Genomic DNA, 16,787 nt, shown 5'->3' with positions numbered 1-16,787 from the left:
AACAAAATAAGATAAGGATCACATTATATGCATTATGTTCCGTCTGCAGTCTTTATATATTCTGATACATTGCACCATCACAGTCATACACACGTTGGTATTTCTACTGCTGGTGATGAAACTTGAAGAGGTTGGTAAATAGCTGCTCTGTTCTTTGCAGCTAGTTGAGCCGCTAATTCCAGATGTAACATCAATCACAACATTGCTAGTCTGGTTTTTTGCCCGGTCTAGATATAACTACGACTAAATGTTGCTGATTTCTTGTTCAAAAAATACGTTTTGAAACATATTTTTATCAAAATAGTTTTATTTTTCCTTCTACTTTGCATTATGGACTAGTTGTTTGGACATATAACAACCATCGTTCCAGTAGTTGTCTAAAACTAATTTAGCCTTATTGTAAATTCCTCAAAACCAAACCTTAGTACTTAAACATTCAAAACATTAGCCTTAACACCTAACAGGTAGGTAATATTAGGATTCAACAAGCACATGCATGGATGAGAAAGAGTAATCCTAACATTATTTTAACTTTTACATCTTTTAGCCCTTATTGTAATTAACATTGTTTTTTTTTACTTAATAGATGAGGGAAAAACCTAACTGGCAGCAAAGCACCAACCCAGAGCTTACTTTGCAAATCCAATGAAGTCCTCATGGTTGGTGTTGATGTAGGAGAGCTCGATGTCAATCAGCAGCAGCACCTGAGGGCCAAAGTGTGACACATTAGATGAATCTGCAAATTAAAGTGAATCTGTGTTATTCCCAGATGCTACAACTCTCAGTGCTGCTAAAGAAAACACAAACCTTTTCTTTGGTTTTGTTGTCTCTCTCTCGGATGTGAGTGGTCACAATTCTCTCTGTCTCTTCTCTAAGTCGAGGGTATGAGTCCAACTGTGAACATCCCACATGTGAAGAAAAGCACAAAAACCCAAAGCAGAATGCAGACTGATGCAAGTAAATACAGGCCGCCCAACTGCCAACAGGTAACTAACTGTGAGGAGCCTCTACAGTGCCTTAAAAAGGTCAGTAGATACCTTGAACTTTATTATTTTTCCGAACATTTTGTAAAATTACAACAAACTTCAATGTGTTTTATGGGGATTTGATAAAAAAATACAAAGATGTGGCTAAGTGGGAGGAAAATTATTAATGGTGTCCCACCAAAAGCACAGGTTGGGCTTCCCACTGATGCCTCGGTAGCAAAGTTTCTATTTGACAGGTAAAGTTTGCCATGGTATTTGGAGAAATTTCACAGCACTGCTCTAAAATGAGGAGAAATGGGCTCGTACACGTTCTTGCACGCGTTTAATAGGCTTTCCCTCTTGGGAGTGGGTACAGGGACGTGCATGTGCATTTTTTTAAAGTGAAGAGGGCGGGCCTTATCAAAAATTTGCGACAATCCTCCACCATACATTTAAAATTGTGCAGTCCTAATCCTGTTGGAGGTGAACCTCAGGATTTCTTCCAGATTTCTCTCCAAATTATCTTAATCCATCTTCTCATCCACTTTGACTTTTCCCGTCCCTCTTGAAGAAACCTTCCCCCATGGCATAATGCTGCCGCCACCATGTTTTATGGTAAAAATGGTGCATCCAGCGTTAGTTTTTCATGTTAGACAAAACTAGCCTTTATTCACAATAATCAGACAAAGAAAAGAAAGGAAAAACTCCAAAGGTTGGGCATAAAAACATTAGAAAGATGCTTTTAGGAGTATGTGAGAAGACAGATCAACCGCTATGCTACACTTTGCACTCGAGCCCCCCCCTTTTATGGCTTTCCTTCTCCAATGGTTTTTCTTTCTCAGCACCATTTCCAAAGGCACCATAGACCTCTCAGTCTTCTCTCTGATTAAAGCTCTCCTTGCTGCACTGTTACTCCGACAGATGGATGGTTCTATCTTAGCAGGTTACATAATGTGTTTTCCACATTTTACATTTGTCAATCAATCTGAAAAAAAGATTTCTTCCCCTCATAATTATACTTTACTTTGTGTCTTTCTATCAAATAAAATCCCCAAAAAGTGCACTGAAGTTTGCATTTGTAACTGGACTAAATTGGTGACCCTTGAAGGGTCTGGAACACTTTCCAAAGCACTGTAATCCCAGGCTGCAGACCTGCTGTGAACACGCTGAGGGAAGTGCCTGCATAACTCCCAACAGTGAGTTTTAAAGAAGGTTCAGACACAGATATGAGTGAGCTGCATGCACCAATACGTTCACGTTCAGCTGATGTGAGTCTCAACGAATCAGGAGGAAGGTGAGAGATCAGAAAGACATGAGGACTGAGGAGGGTGTGTTTGTGTGAGTGGGGGGGGGGGGGGGGGGTTCTAAATTTGTTTGTGAGATTTTTTTGACAGTGGGCTAATTGTGGGAGTGAGGACTTGTTAAAACACTGATCAGTGTTGTGACGGGCTGCATTTAAGGGGGTTCATTATTGGATTCATCATTGAGGGTCAACAAAGAGGGACGCAGCAGCAGTTGTTGAGTGAAGCCTTGAAGCAGTGGTGAAAGGAACTGATCAGTGACAACGACAGTGGCTGGTTAGTCAGTTGGACTCTCTGCGTCTCACTTTCGTTCCTGCGATGGTTCACATTTACCTTCTCCGAGCACTTCCTGATCAGGGTGACAAGCTCGGTGACGACCAGGTCTACGCATTTCAGACAGGGGTCTTTCAGCTTAATGACCTGCTTTTTCACTATGGCCTCAAAAGCCAAATCTGGGGTGAAGAGACCTGTCCTGTAGTGAGGCATCATGAGAGTTGGAGTTCCAGTATTGGAGGGGGGAAAAAGGAATAGGGCAATATATAGCATGAAACAGAGTAGAAGGGAGGGGGGAAAAAAGAAAGTGATGGTAGGAAAAAAATAGTTGGGTGGGATAGTGCAGGAAAAAAAGAGTTGAAGCATGTGAAGAGAAATAAAAACAGTTATTAGGTTAGCTCTGCGTGTTCAGGACAAAAACAAGCTGCAGGTTCTTTGGGTGGTTTTTGAGAACAGCTACCTATGAAAATAAAAAAAAAAGAAAAGAAGTTTGTGTCATTGAAAAGAAAACAGAAGACGTTGTGTGATTTGAAATATTTCTCAGTGCTCCACATATAGAGAGCTAGTAATTAATGAAACTAAAAGGAAAAGCAAATCTCCAAAACAAGATGGCTGTGTATATATATATGTTTTTATTTTCAAGCCTATCCTAAGTCAGCCCTGCAGCTTGTTTTGCAATAAACCTGCACAGAAACATTTAAACATCTGCTTCTACGCACGCAGCATCTAAGAGGCAGCATTCCAGTGCACTGCAGTCCAGCCAGGATGCATAACCCCCTCCACAGACAGAATGGTCCAACAGAACTGTGACTCCTACTGAAAAACCCAGCTTGAGGTAATTTTCTGACAGCCAGTAAGTTTTCTCACTGTAATGAGTTAAAATGAGGACCGTACAAAAGAAGGATGCAGTAAGTTTAGGAGTATTTTGGCGTCAGTGTCAAGCAGGAGGGATTTATCTTGAATGAAGAAGTGAGGACTGGTAAAATGTTTCTCTTTGAATGCGTCAGTTCCCAACATCCAGATCAGGAATCACTAAGAGTGGCAGGCTTGATAAACTCATCATAACCATATTTATTAATATTCCTTCAGAATGAACTCATTCTCTGTATCTAAATGCTGTAAACTTCCTTTGATGAAGTGAAATCTATGATGAGCATTAAAAATTAATTTAAGCTGAGCACCCAGCAGGATCTAAGGCCATGTTCTCATCTAGCATCAACATGATGTGACGCAAACACTAAGTTTTTATTCAGCAAAAATGGCTGCTCCTCAACTAGGGAATATGTATGCTTTTAATTTAATACAAACGTTGTGCTGCATGTTACTGAAGGGGAAATTTAAGATTGGGGTTATTTCTTTATTGGACTGCTTAAATGGCAAACATTAAGAACATGAAAGATCAGGAGGTCGCTTGAGGTCAGGAAACAAACAAAATTACAGGAAAAAAATAAATAAAATTTGGGAAAATAATTATAGGTCTCTATGTTTATGCAGGAGACAGATATTCTCCACACTAGTTTATCTCTAATTATCTATAAGTTTGATCTCATTTCAGTATTTAATTTATGTATTCATTTTGTTTGTTTTTTTCCTGTTATAAAAAGACAACTTGTTTTTTAAGAAATGAAAAGATAAACTGATTTTGCACATTATGGTCCCCAGTCAAGCTTAGTGCTTAAAATTGTGATTCCAAATCACACTGAGTCCTTTTGTTTGTCAGTAGCAGCCACTTTAAATACAATCAGTTTGCTTATCATTGTCATTGTCAATGTTGGAGATCTCTGACTTTATCTAGAATCCGATTTGGACCACTGAACATGAAATTCTTTTTACATGCTCTAAAGCAGGGGTATCGAACTGGTTCCAGAAAGGGCCGTGTGGCTGCAGGTTTTCTTTCCAACCAAGCAATAGCAGAGCAGACTGCAGTCATCTCATCAAGTGAGTCCAGTCTGAACATGATGACTTGATGAGATGACTGGAGTCTGGTGTGCTATTGCCTGGTTGGAAAGAACCCACAGACTGCCACTCTGGGTCTCTGAACAAGACCCTTAACTTCACACTGCTCCCCGGCCACCCCATGATGGCAGCCCACTGCTCCCCAAGGGAATGGGTTAAATGCAGAGGTAAATTTCTCCAATGTTCAATTCAATTCAGTTTATTTCTATAGCGCCAAATTCACAACACATGTCATCTCAAGGCACTTTACAGTTCAACCAGATCATACAGTCAAATTGATACAAAGTTTTCTATCTAAGGAAACCAGTTGATTGCATTGACTCATTGACTCAAATACAATCCCTCACACTAAGCATGCTTGTAGCGACAGTGGAGAGGAAAAACTCCCTTTTAACAGGAAGAAACCTCCAGCAGAACCAGGCTCAGTGTGAGCGGCCATCTGCCGAGGCCGACTGGAGTTCAAGGAGACAGAAGTAGAGACACAAAAAGCAATGTAAGATCAATAATAATTGTTTGAGGTAAAAGGCTTGTTTAGATTGTTGAACCCCTGCTCAATAAAAGCAGATTTCCTGTCTCAAATTGTAGGTTCAGTGATTCTTCTCCATCTTATTTTCATCCCTTTTGCAGCTTAAAGGTTCAAACCCTGCTTTGTTTGACCAGTGACAGAGGTGGTCATGAGTCTTTTTGGAAGATTTTCAACCATACTATGGCCTTTTTTTTTCTACAGCAAAGTTGGGTGTTTTTACAGAACCTTCCACTGATAATAAGTTAATCTGCGCCATAGAAGTTGAATGAGGCTGAAATTTTACAGTCAGATTAAGACCAGCAAATATTATGGAACGGTTTAGAAGTTACGTGAAAAATCAAGCTAAAATAAACTACGGAAACCTTGAACTAAAAAGCTAACAGACATCTCAAGGCTTAAAGTTGATACATCCTGCATTTTTCAGCAGGTGTTTCCAATCCAAGAAAAACAACATCCAAAAATACAAAATAAACCCCTCACACAATAGTATTTGACTGGTGTAGCTCCTGGCTGCACTAGCTATGCACTGGCATGACAGTCTGACAGGCGGCCATGCAGTGATACCTTATTAGTGCACTGTCTGACTGTGTTGATGAGCTCCTGGATGACCAGGTCGATGCATTTCAGACAGGGCTCTTTCAGTTTAATGATCTGCTTTTTCACTATGGCTTCAAACGCCATGTCTGGAGTGAACAGGCCTGTCCTGAAGGACATACACATAAGATACATGGACACATATGCAGAAAATAAAAACCACAGACCAGGAAGACATGAGCGGACAGACACTGTGAGACAAATAATAATGAGGAGGAGAAGGAGAACCTGGATTCAAGCAACCATGTGGCAGACAGGTTTTTAGAGGGTTAAAACCTCATTTCCAGAAAAGCTTTTTTTTTTTTATCTGGACATTTTGTTTACATTATAATCAGCAGTAGTAATGCGATGTACGTGGTTAATCCTGAAATGTGAGAGTGCAAATATCAGAGCCTAGTTTGGGAAATCTAAAGGGCTGGTTTTACTCCCCGCAGCAGTGTGCCGCAGTGAGCGTGTTGCAGATATTTTTAATTTATGCCCAATATTAAAGCGTGGTCTGCACTCTGTTATTCCACCTCACAACGCAAGAGGGACAATCTGGAACTGGCTGTGGGTCTAGATACGGGCGAGGCGGTGAGGAAGTGGGGGAAGACGAACCAGGTGGAAAAAGGGTCCCAACGCGCCGGGCTCTTCTAGTTGGTCCAACGTTACGAGTCGTTTTGCACAATGGAGGCCATACAAACAAAACAATCCAGTGAAATAGCAAACAGGAAATACGCATAGTGTTGAGCGGATTTAGATTTGACCAACCAGTGGCCTCCTGTCTGCAGTCACCTACAATTTTGGAGAGGTGCAGCAGAGTTTCTGCGGAAGGGACGGAGGCACATCTGCGTTCACTGCGACACACATGCAGATGACCTGGTTTCTGAGTATAAACCAGCCTTTAGGAGTACAGTATCTTCATCGAAAACAATAAATTTCATCCAGAAGAGGGCCCACATGTGTGTTTTTCATCTGTTAAGCTTTATCTTATGTGTCAAGAGAATCTAGTTGAGGCTTTAACTACTTCACCTCTGTACAGTCATATTTAATGAAGTGAAAATATTGCCTTCAGGACAATGGGACCCACTTATTAAAGAGGCATTTTCTTCTTAAATTTGTCCTAAAGTAAACTTTATCTAGAAGAAATCAACAAGTATCTGAAGCATCCAGAATCAAACTTAGTAAGAAAGTCTTTGATAATCAAGCCCGATCGGATAGGCAAGTGGCCTGGGTCGGATTGGAAAAAATCGTATCTGTGTTGTTCAAACAGCCATGAAATGATCAGATCCAGGTCGCATTGGGCCAAAAAAAATCAGATTTGGGTCACTTCAGGCTGCAGCATGAGCCTGATGTTTGAGGGACATTCCTGCCAGTGTCTTTGTGCTCTGAGTAGATAACAGTAAATTTGACCAAATGGTATCCTGGATTAATTTCAGTTGAGGAAAGTCACAAACAGCTCTCACTAAACACCAGTGCAGCTCTCTGCCCAAGGAGAATCTCTAAGACCAGCAGGTAGTCACATGGTGGCCAAACTTTTGAAAATAGACGTATATAATCATTCAGCCATCGCTCCTTTCTGTTTAGAAAGCAGTTTTTTTTTTAGCCCAAGCAACAAAACTAACAACAAACGAACCAAAAAATGGAAAAGAAACTTTAAAACCCCCAAAGTCAGAGACAGTGCAGACTGAACCAATCTAACAATTAATGTTTAAAATGTATGGCCACTGTATCTGTCCTTTTTTCCCTGCAGCTTTAAAGAGGGTTGTGCCTCAGCGCCCCCTTTTGGCAACCTAATGTTACAAGCAGCTAAAGAAACTAGGAAGGGATAAAATGGCTAATAGGTAGAAATTTATCATGGTAGGAATTTCCTGTTTTACATTAACACTTATTTGAGATGTCTAAATATAATGAAGTTGGTATTTAACTCCTTAAAACTCCCCTTTATTTTATTTTATTTTTTTTATTTTTTTTTTTTACACAGATTTTCTAATAAATTAGCAAATTTCAAGTTTTGAGTTTCCATTAATCCTGCTTGGGATAAACGTGACAGAAAATGGATGGATGATGGAGTTTGCACTAGAAAAAAACATTTCTGGATATGAGGTTTTAAAAAATGACCAAAGGTTAAAAGAAAACTGAAAAAAAAAGAATCATATAAAATGGAGCACAGACAGAACGGTAGAAATGTAAAGAAAAGGAGGTTTTTGTTTCTTGGCATGCTGGAGGTTGAACTTGCCTGACTCCATGGATGTTCTTGATGGCATAACTGATTTCTTTCCGTAGCTCTTTCTCATCAAACTCCATCTAAGACAAAAAGCTTATTTGATTTCAAAGAGCTTTTTCTTCTTCATCCAACTTAAGGCTCCAAAAGCTCAATCAGCAGCAGCTTACCTTCACCAGCTCGAAGGGAAAGCGTTCATGAAAGATTCGGTTAATCTTTGCTCCACCAGACAGGTTGGAGGTGTCCACCTGGTCTCCAGACCCTTCAATACATTTCTCAAAGTCCACACCAAACTGCTGCACCATCCTGTAGATCCATATAATGAGTGTAATTATTGGATTAGAACATGTTATTTTCATATCAAACTGTCAGGATACAAAAATACGAACTGGAGCAGAGCCTTGGTCTTGCGTGTCGGGTCGTCAGGCCGAAAGTTCTTGTACTCCTCCACTTCTTTCTCCAGTGACAGCATCTGGCTCTGCAGCTTGCTGCGTAACCCCGGCAACGTGTCACGTATGTGGTTGGTGAGTTGCTGAACAGGAAGCAGTGGAACAGATGGTTATTTCACATTTACAGGCACTATTTTCGTGTGCTAGATTAAAAAAAACAAAGGAACAAAAAAAATTCTTCTGGAGTTAGTTTATTAAAGGAGTTCTGGTCGATTTTGGCTCCCCTCAGAGGAAAAAAGTTGTATTGTTTTGCCTGATGGAAGACCACATTTCCCATGAGGACCAGCACATGGCGTGGAAATATCCTGATCTCCTGGTCACCTGCAGTTGGACTGAACTACATTTCTGTTTCCAGTGGCTGTGTGAAAGATGGATAGCTATGAGGTAATGCTTCTAACAATGGTGAAACTGTCACATGATGATATGAATAAATTGAGAATCATTTAACTTGGGTATTGTATATTAGCGACTGAAGTTTAAAGCCTTGAACAGACCAATATAATGTTATGTTTGATAATTAAAACTATAAAAATGCATATAGAGTTTGAAGAACCCCCCCCCCCCCCCCCCCCCCACACACACACACACACACACTCCAACAAAATGGGTCAAATATGTAACTTTTGCTCCTTTTTCTTCATAAATTTAGATCCTTGCTCTGAAGATAATTCAGAATTCATTATTTTATATAAGAAATGGGACTTATATTTTATGACAATATAATTTTTAACAAGTGAACTTCTCCAAACATTCCAAATTAACAGCATACAATGTTTTTAACCCAACGCATCCCTGCAGTCAAAACTAAGGATAAAACAACACTGACAGCAGGTACAGAACCAAACAGCAGGTGGTGCTGTTGTTCTGTCTCAACTCTAACACCTGCACTGTATTTTGTGGGGGGGGGGACGTAGAGAATGTAATGCCTTCATGCTCATGTCAGAAGAGGATCTGACCTGATTTAGGGTCTTCTGCAGGTGTGGGGTCCCCATACGTTCTGCGATGTGTCGGTATGCGGGATGCGACAGAAAGAACTTTCTCTCAGCAGCCAAAGCAGCACGGATGTCTTTCTTTCCATCTATGTCCTTCTGGCTACGGTTAACCACCCCGATATAACCTGATGATTAATACAAATAAGGAAACCTTAGAGTTTTTACAGTCACAGAGCAATTTACATTTAACTCACAAGTAAAATTTACCATATCTGCTTAAAATCAAAATGAAAGAGTTTTATAGAAAAAAAAATGTATTAGGACAATACAATCAAATTAACATGAAAGACATTTCATATCTACTTCAGTTCAAAACTAAATGGAAGCAGATGATTGACCAGCTCTCACACAGGTCTATCAAACTCAAAAATCTGGGTGTGTATTCAAAAAGAATGCTAAGAGTAAAAGTAGCTATTTGGGAAATCACTTTAGGTGAAATGTTTGAATTTCACAAAAATCGCTAAGGTGAAAAAAATTAAAGGAGTAGAAGATGAAAGAATTATTGCCCCACAAAGTTTGTTAAAGTTTTAACAGCCTGCATATGAATTAATCACTAGCCAGTTGCTAAAATATATTTGATAAATGGATGAATATTCAAGGTAAGCAGCAGCTCAGAGCTGTGTGTAGGATTATATGATTAACTGACTGTGATTACAAAAAGTGTTTTGTTGAGGTAGTTCTTTTTTTTTTGTCAGTAAAACTAAAAAAATGTGGGGTTTGTCATGACACAAAAAAGTTGATATGGAAACTCAAAAAATCAGATTTAGAAACTTTTTTCAATAAACATAACCAGAAAAATATAACCAGGGCAAAACCAAGTATACGGTCATTTAATTTAGCATCTGTTGAGAATGAAAACGATTTCAAACAAAAAAGGTCTTATGTTAAAGAGTAAACAAGAATTGTGTATCTTTAAATGCAGCAGATCAGTCCAGTTTCTGACCTTCTGGTAATTTAGTATCGTATATTTCTTTAGTGATTAACTGTCCTTCTGAAGTCACGTCTGTTGTTCTCACTAGTTTCTGCGGTCCCTGTCTGGATCAACCTTTTGTTAACATTTAGTAGTTTTACTTCTGGTAATATAGGCCAATAAATCTTTTAAAAGGGGAACAGAGGATTAATTGAGAGGATAAAGTACACCAGCCCCTTAGTGTTGCCGGGGCAACATACAGGAGACAGGGGAACTCAGGCTGAGATAATACTGTAAAAAGGCTACTATTTTGATTATATTAGTTGTTGTTTTTTTTTTACTTTATCTGAACAACACAAGGCCATTAAACCTTAGCCTGGTTGTTGTTGTAATATTGGATAACTATATCATTATCTGAAGTTGCAAAAGCTGCTATTATTCAGATAATTGGGTCATATCATTATTTCTACCTAGGAATCATAACAGTGAAAGATTTTGGAGACGGTTAAGATTGTAAACAGCTATAATGCATCAGGCTTATAGATTATACCCTATAGGCTTTTCACCAACGTTTAATGATAAATAAACACAAGTCAAATAACTTTGTTTTCTTATGAAACAACTATTTTTTCTCAGAGAAACCATTTATCATCCTGTGACGGTTTGGAGAGAGAATCCCATGTGTGCTGTGTTACCTCTGCGAAGTGGCAGCAGTTTGTTTTCCAGGATGTCTCGTGCATCCGTCCCCTCATCCATCAGGTCCAGCTTTGTGATCACCCCGATGGTTCTCAGCCCTAAAAACAAAAGGAGCACAATGTTGGTCCTATAATTCACACCTAGAGCTCATTTTAGCTTTAAGCATGTGATCAGGATGCAAACGACATACTGCTGATCCTTTGATAAACATTTAAATTGATAAAAGTGCTTGAAAGAAAGAGAGATAAAAACGCAGATCATTAACTAATTTTACCAATAACTGCTTCCTCTTTGCTGCCTGGAAAATCTTTTAATAATTCAACTGTTAATGGAAATGACACTCCAGCTTCATTAGTGAGGCAAAGAGAAGAGAGGAAGGGAGGAACTCAGAAACTCATTCATTTTCTTCAGTACTAAAACAAGTTACGGCTTTTATTTCACGAAAGGACCCCCTCACCCTGGGGGTCCACCTCCTTGGCGATCTTGAGAGCATCAGAGTTAGCCAGGTCGGTGTTGGCTGGAGTGACGGCCAGGATGAGGCAGCTCTCCTTGGTGATGAACTGCAGCAGCATGTCTCTGATCTGGTGCTCGATGTCCACAGGCTGGTCACCTACGGCCACTTTGGTCATCCCAGGCAGGTCGATTAGGGTCAGGTTCAACACTGAGGAAAAGGAGAGAAGAAATGGAGAATGAAACCAATCAGAGGGAGTCCAACGAAACCAAACAGCTGATTTAATGAGTGGCTGTAGTACCGTTAGGGGAGTAGACACGGAGGTTTATGGGGATGGAGGAGATCCCTTTGTTGGATCCGGTGAGCCGGTCCGTCTCTGCTTCAATCTCCATACGGACCTCCTCAAAGTCCACAAACTTGCGTCCCTTACAGTGAAGGAACTCTGCATACTCTGAAAAAATAAGGTGGTGAGCATAAATGTGAATGACCGATAGAAAATAAACTTAAATGAAAAACAGAGGAAGATATTTAGAACAGCTGGCATGGGAAAATCAGTAAAAAAAAAAAAATCAGTTTATTTCATCTTCCTTTTCAGCCAGACGATCCCCGTGCATGTAAATCCAAATGAAACCTGAGCTGACCACTTTAAAAATATCTCACTTTTTAAAACCTTACATAAAGGAAAAAGAAGAAAAAGTTTCCTAAAAATCCGAAATGTTTCTAAATATCTTTAGAAATAACTCACTTATTTAGGACTGTTCCATGATCAATAATACTTTGGTCAATTTTTATGTTATAATAGGTTTAATAAAAAAAAAATCTATTGTTCTTGAAGGACATTGGAAAGCCTCAAATATATATTCTTTTAATTTTGTTTTAAAAAGAGGATATCATACCAAATAAAAATATGTACAATAGAAATTAAAGCTTACTAAAAGAAATGCTGCATTAAAAAAACAACTTAAACATATATGGAAAAAAAATTATTTAATAACAAATGCAAAAATTTTTAAATAAGAACAAAGAAACAAGATATTTTGACATATTAAATTTAAAACCTCTCGGATGTTTTTATAAATTTGGGTCAAATAGGATCAAAATTTGACACCCCTACAAAGGCAAGTATTATCAAAATAATAAAGCCTAAGATGCCAATGTTGTTTTATGGTTAGAAAATAAAACAATAAATCTGATTATTCACTGCTTCCAGGCTCCAGATGAAAAGAATTTCCCTGCTTAGTTGAAAACAGCTCAAAATATAAAGCAAGCAGTTCAAAGGAGTGTTAAACCAATGAAATGATATATTCAGGATTTAAATGGTAAATCAGGAAGGAGGTAAATCTAAAGTTTTGTGAAATGACAAAGCTTTACCTGCTTTGCTGTTAACCAGCTGGAGGATGAGAGGACGGCGGGTGACGATGCCAGATCCCCGGGGTAAAAAGTCCCTGTCAGCCAAAATCAAACAGATATTTCATTTCAGAAAACAAAAACTACAGTATAATATTCACAAATCAATCCCTTCTTTTTGACGGAAACATTAGATCTAAACATTTAGTTAGCTTACTGGGTTTTATGTTTAGTTATTTTACATAAAGGATACCAATACCTGGTTCCTCTGATAGAAACCATTGCAAAATCGTTCTTATTATGAACTTTTTGAACTTTCTTTTTTCTGAACATAGAAAGTACCACTGGCTCAGTGTCGTTGGGTTTAACTGTGTCTCTTTCCTGGATGGAGTCTGTCCAAGAGTTAATATTGGTCAATAGGGCTTTCTGTCCTCCTACCTAATGGGCTTCTAGAGACAAGAAGTTTTTACTCATCTGCATAAAAGCATCAACAAGCTCTGACTTTACCTTGCAATATTTGACATGAACTGAACCGCATGTAATGGGATCTGATCGTGAAGGCATCTGGAATGACTAGAATGAATCAAATGGATGTAACCTAAATGAGGACCAGTCAGATTCTGTACGACTACATATGAGCTGGAACTGTGTTTCTTATTTTCTGAAGTGCTCTAACAGGACAATAGCTGATAACTAACAGTATATAAACTGAACTGAAGCATTACCCCTATTCACTGTGCACATGCTCATCAGAATGGAAACTTCTGCTCAATACAGTTCTGATCATTTCCAGGTCACTGGGCTCACATCTCTCCAGGCGAGGAGAATATGTTTGTTTTTCTGTCTGTCTTACTGCCGGGTCAACAGGGTTTTATTCTAAAGAAGGCAACCGGAGCAATTAGAGAATCCTTCATACATGCACTGAGGTCATTACTGGATGCATATGTTACCGCTACTCCTAACGTTCAGTGCTGACTGAGCAGTGAGGATGTTGCACAACCGTGAATCCCATCCTGTTTCCTCATCTCTACTCCTGTCACTTATGCCAGATCATTTGGTCGCTGATATACTAAATCATACAAAAAGGCCCTTTCTGAACAATTTCACAATGATTTTTTTTGGACAACGCTATTATGCAGACTTAACAACAAGTGGATGGACTGATGAGTGGATCAATGGCTGGTCGGCTTTAAATCATTTCGTATATCTTTTCACCAATAGACACATTTTTTCTTTAACCTATTTCATTTGATGGCATAATACTTTAACATTTAAAATGTCTGTTAGGTGAGTTAAGTTACTCTATGGATTGTTCTTTTATGGTAGAAAAGAAAGTAAATGAGTGCAGTGAGATGCAAAAATATTTATGACCATTAGTTTTTATCTTTTTCGTTGTCTTACTATCACAAACCAGTAAAAAAAAATGTTCACCTATGTTTTTTTGTTTTTTAATCTAAGAGTAAACTCAGCTGTCCTCAGAAGGTCTGAGGATAAGGAAAAGGAACAAAAAGATTACGAGGACAGTTTTTGAGTTGGGTTATAAAACCATATTTCAAGGCATTAACGTTTATTGGAGGAGTGTTCAAAACAGGATTTTAGCACAACAGCAACTCTGCTGAGAAATGTCCATCTGTCTAAAACATACAGTACAGGAGGGAGCGCATTGATCAGTGACAGTGAAATAGTGTACAGTGAATTGGTGTACAGTTACTTTGGAGGAGTTACAGAAATCTCAGCTCAGGAGGGATAATCTGTTGTCTATTAGCTTCCACAAATCTGTCCTTTAAAGAAGAGTGGCATGAAGGAACCCAAGAATTACTATGCATAGGTTGTCCCCAGACCATTTAGGGACACAGCAAACAAATGGAAATAACCTGCTTAGATAAAACCCCACTGGATGACAGATCAAAGCATATCTATGTAGAGGAACGACTTAGTTAAATTCTTTGACCTAAATTCAATTGAAAATCTGCAGCAAGACATAAAAAACAATCTCCACAAAAGCTCTTTGTCCAATCTGACTGAACGTTTCTGTCTAAAAAGCTGGTAGAGACCTCTAAAAAGTTCAAGCTGTGACTGGAAAAAAAATGTAGTCCTATAAAGAATCGACCCTGACCAGCCGAATATAAATGCTCGCCACACTGTCATCTTATTTCTAACAAATATTGAAAACCATAATTTTCCTTCTGCTTCACAATTACACATGGATGTGTGCGCAACGTAATATACTTATAAGTTCATTTAGGTTTATTCAGAAAACTCAAAGAGGTATGAATACATCTGTGAGGCTCTTTAAACGATAAAGAAGGAGAACAGCAATCTGGACCGGTCAGGATCCCAGAGCTTCTCACTAAAAAACAAACACACTGATCTCAGAGGCCAGCAATTACGTCCCTACATGATTACCAAACATGGGAACAGCTAGAATCTTTGTGGGTATTTGGTACCTAGTGTGTCATAAACACATGACAGCGCAGCTGGTGACATGACTGACGACCCGGGCGAAGACACATCAATGCCTCCACTGTGTCCCTGTGTGGCTGCTGTGAAGCTCAGAAACAAAAGGCGTTTTGGGAAAAAGACTGGAGACATGGCTGCCTCATCCACTTTCACTATTAGACACCACAGTCTAGTTAAGGTTAACAAACCTCCTGCTGACCCATCTATTAACATCCGATTAAAAACATTCATTTCTGCAATAATTATAGATTTGTCATCATTTCCACTTCTGACTCTCCAAAAAAGGGTCTTTACTACAAAGTTCTGGTTCATGTTTTTGTTTCTGGTTTCTTTAATCAGCCTAAAGCATAAACACAAGACTTCTCAGCAGTTTCTATTTGAGGGAGTGTATGATAAGCTGTTATCTGGCAATGACCTCAGCAAATCTACAAACTGACCTTTTAGTGCCACACCCCTGAAATTCAAACAGTGACCTATGTGACGTGAGGTCTGTGTTTACTGCCAGGCAGTTTGATGATAAAGCAGGCTTTGTGAATGTTTGACAGGATATGGTTGATAGGGGCCCCCTCACTGCCTTCATTAGATCACTCACACACACATGAGGTCATTTTTGACTTTTCTGATCAAAGACTTCCATTATTAAAGTCAAATGTGAACGGGTTTTACGGTAATTTGGCAGATTAACCGTTGCCTGATCAATGTATGTATTTATACGTTAACTACGCAGGAAAGAACTGTGAATAGCTCCAGAATGGAAAGAAGTAGCTTAAGGGGGGAAAAACGTTAGAAACTGGGAGGAACCGACAGCCAAGAGTTTAATAGGGGATTTTTTTTCTAGCATTGAAGTTTGGAAATGTTTAAAAACAAACCAACAGTAGCTGAATGTTATAAACGAAGAATTAAAACGGAAAACCGGAGTTTACGGACCTTCCAACGAAATTTTCCAACACCGAGCTCTTCCCTGCGCTCTGCCCGCCCACCACCGCTATCTGCGGCAGGTCCAAGTTGCAGCTCTGGCCGATGGAGCTGAAGGCGTCCTGAAGCTTGTTGATGAGGGGAATGAGGTCTTCCATCCCCCGGTTTCCCATAGCGGCGCCTCGCTGAGCCCTGTGGGCTTTATCCCAGACAACTCGCTGGTTTGCTTTTTTGGGATTACTCTTCCAAAGGGAAAAGAGGGAAAAGTTTCCAGATGGCTCCGGGGCCTACAGCCGTTACTTTTTAAAAACTAATTCATAAAGACACAGTTAAAAAAAAATGGTAAAGTCATGAATCTGTTAGGGTTAAGAGTTAAAGCATGGTGAAAGTAGCCGACTATCAGTAAAAACTTCTGTCACCATCCGGTCAGCAGACTCCCAGCCTCCACGGCAGCTCGTGGCTCCGCCTTCAAGGTCACTCCGACCAATCATTGGACAGATGACACGTCCGTCATCCCTGACGTACGTTTACGTAAATTTATATGGTCGTTCTGGTCTTCAACGTTGTCAAGGCCAAGGACCCCCAAACTGATGGTGAGATGGAGTGGGGACCCCCTAATTATATATATTTCATAAAATTATGTTCTATCAAACTGGTCCTATAGTCACTCTATTACAGATGGAATATGGTAATAAAAGTAATTTCCCCCTGGGTTTATTAAAGTATTTCTGATTCTGATTCCTGGTTGA

The 16,787-nt window shown here is 39.3% G+C and overlaps 1 protein-coding gene across 5 annotated transcripts in view; it reads right to left on the bottom strand.

The window, feature by feature from the left end:
• dnm2b (dynamin 2b) overlaps window positions 1-16,500 on the bottom strand; it is a 28,914-nt gene extending 12,414 nt beyond the window's left edge. For 2 of the 5 annotated variants that reach the window (XM_038307368.1, XM_038307367.1), the window contains exons 1-12: window positions 16,051-16,499; window positions 12,688-12,761; window positions 11,618-11,767; window positions 11,323-11,526; window positions 10,865-10,963; window positions 9,224-9,384; window positions 8,208-8,350; window positions 7,989-8,124; window positions 7,834-7,901; window positions 5,586-5,724; window positions 808-894; window positions 634-704 (exon numbers count right to left, since the gene is read on the bottom strand). In XM_038307368.1, coding sequence (XP_038163296.1) covers window positions 634-704; window positions 808-894; window positions 5,586-5,724; window positions 7,834-7,901; window positions 7,989-8,124; window positions 8,208-8,350; window positions 9,224-9,384; window positions 10,865-10,963; window positions 11,323-11,526; window positions 11,618-11,767; window positions 12,688-12,761; window positions 16,051-16,211 — 1,493 coding nt within the window. In that variant the 5' untranslated portion in view covers window positions 16,212-16,499. Of the gene's footprint in view, window positions 1-633; window positions 705-807; window positions 895-2,599; window positions 2,739-5,585; window positions 5,725-7,833; window positions 7,902-7,988; window positions 8,125-8,207; window positions 8,351-9,223; window positions 9,385-10,864; window positions 10,964-11,322; window positions 11,527-11,617; window positions 11,768-12,687; window positions 12,762-16,050 lie in introns of all 5 variants that reach the window. The other 3 variants (XM_038307369.1, XM_038307366.1, XM_038307365.1) reach the window with 3 other exon arrangements.
• Window positions 16,501-16,787: the final 287 nt, after the last annotated feature.

The sequence above is a fragment of the Cyprinodon tularosa genome, unplaced genomic scaffold (assembly GCF_016077235.1).
Source record: "Cyprinodon tularosa strain WSP-4 unplaced genomic scaffold, ASM1607723v1 ctg608, whole genome shotgun sequence".
NCBI lineage: Eukaryota > Metazoa > Chordata > Actinopteri > Cyprinodontiformes > Cyprinodontidae > Cyprinodon > Cyprinodon tularosa.
Note: the sequence above shows the minus strand (reverse complement) of the source record. Positions and strands in the feature narration are given on the sequence as shown.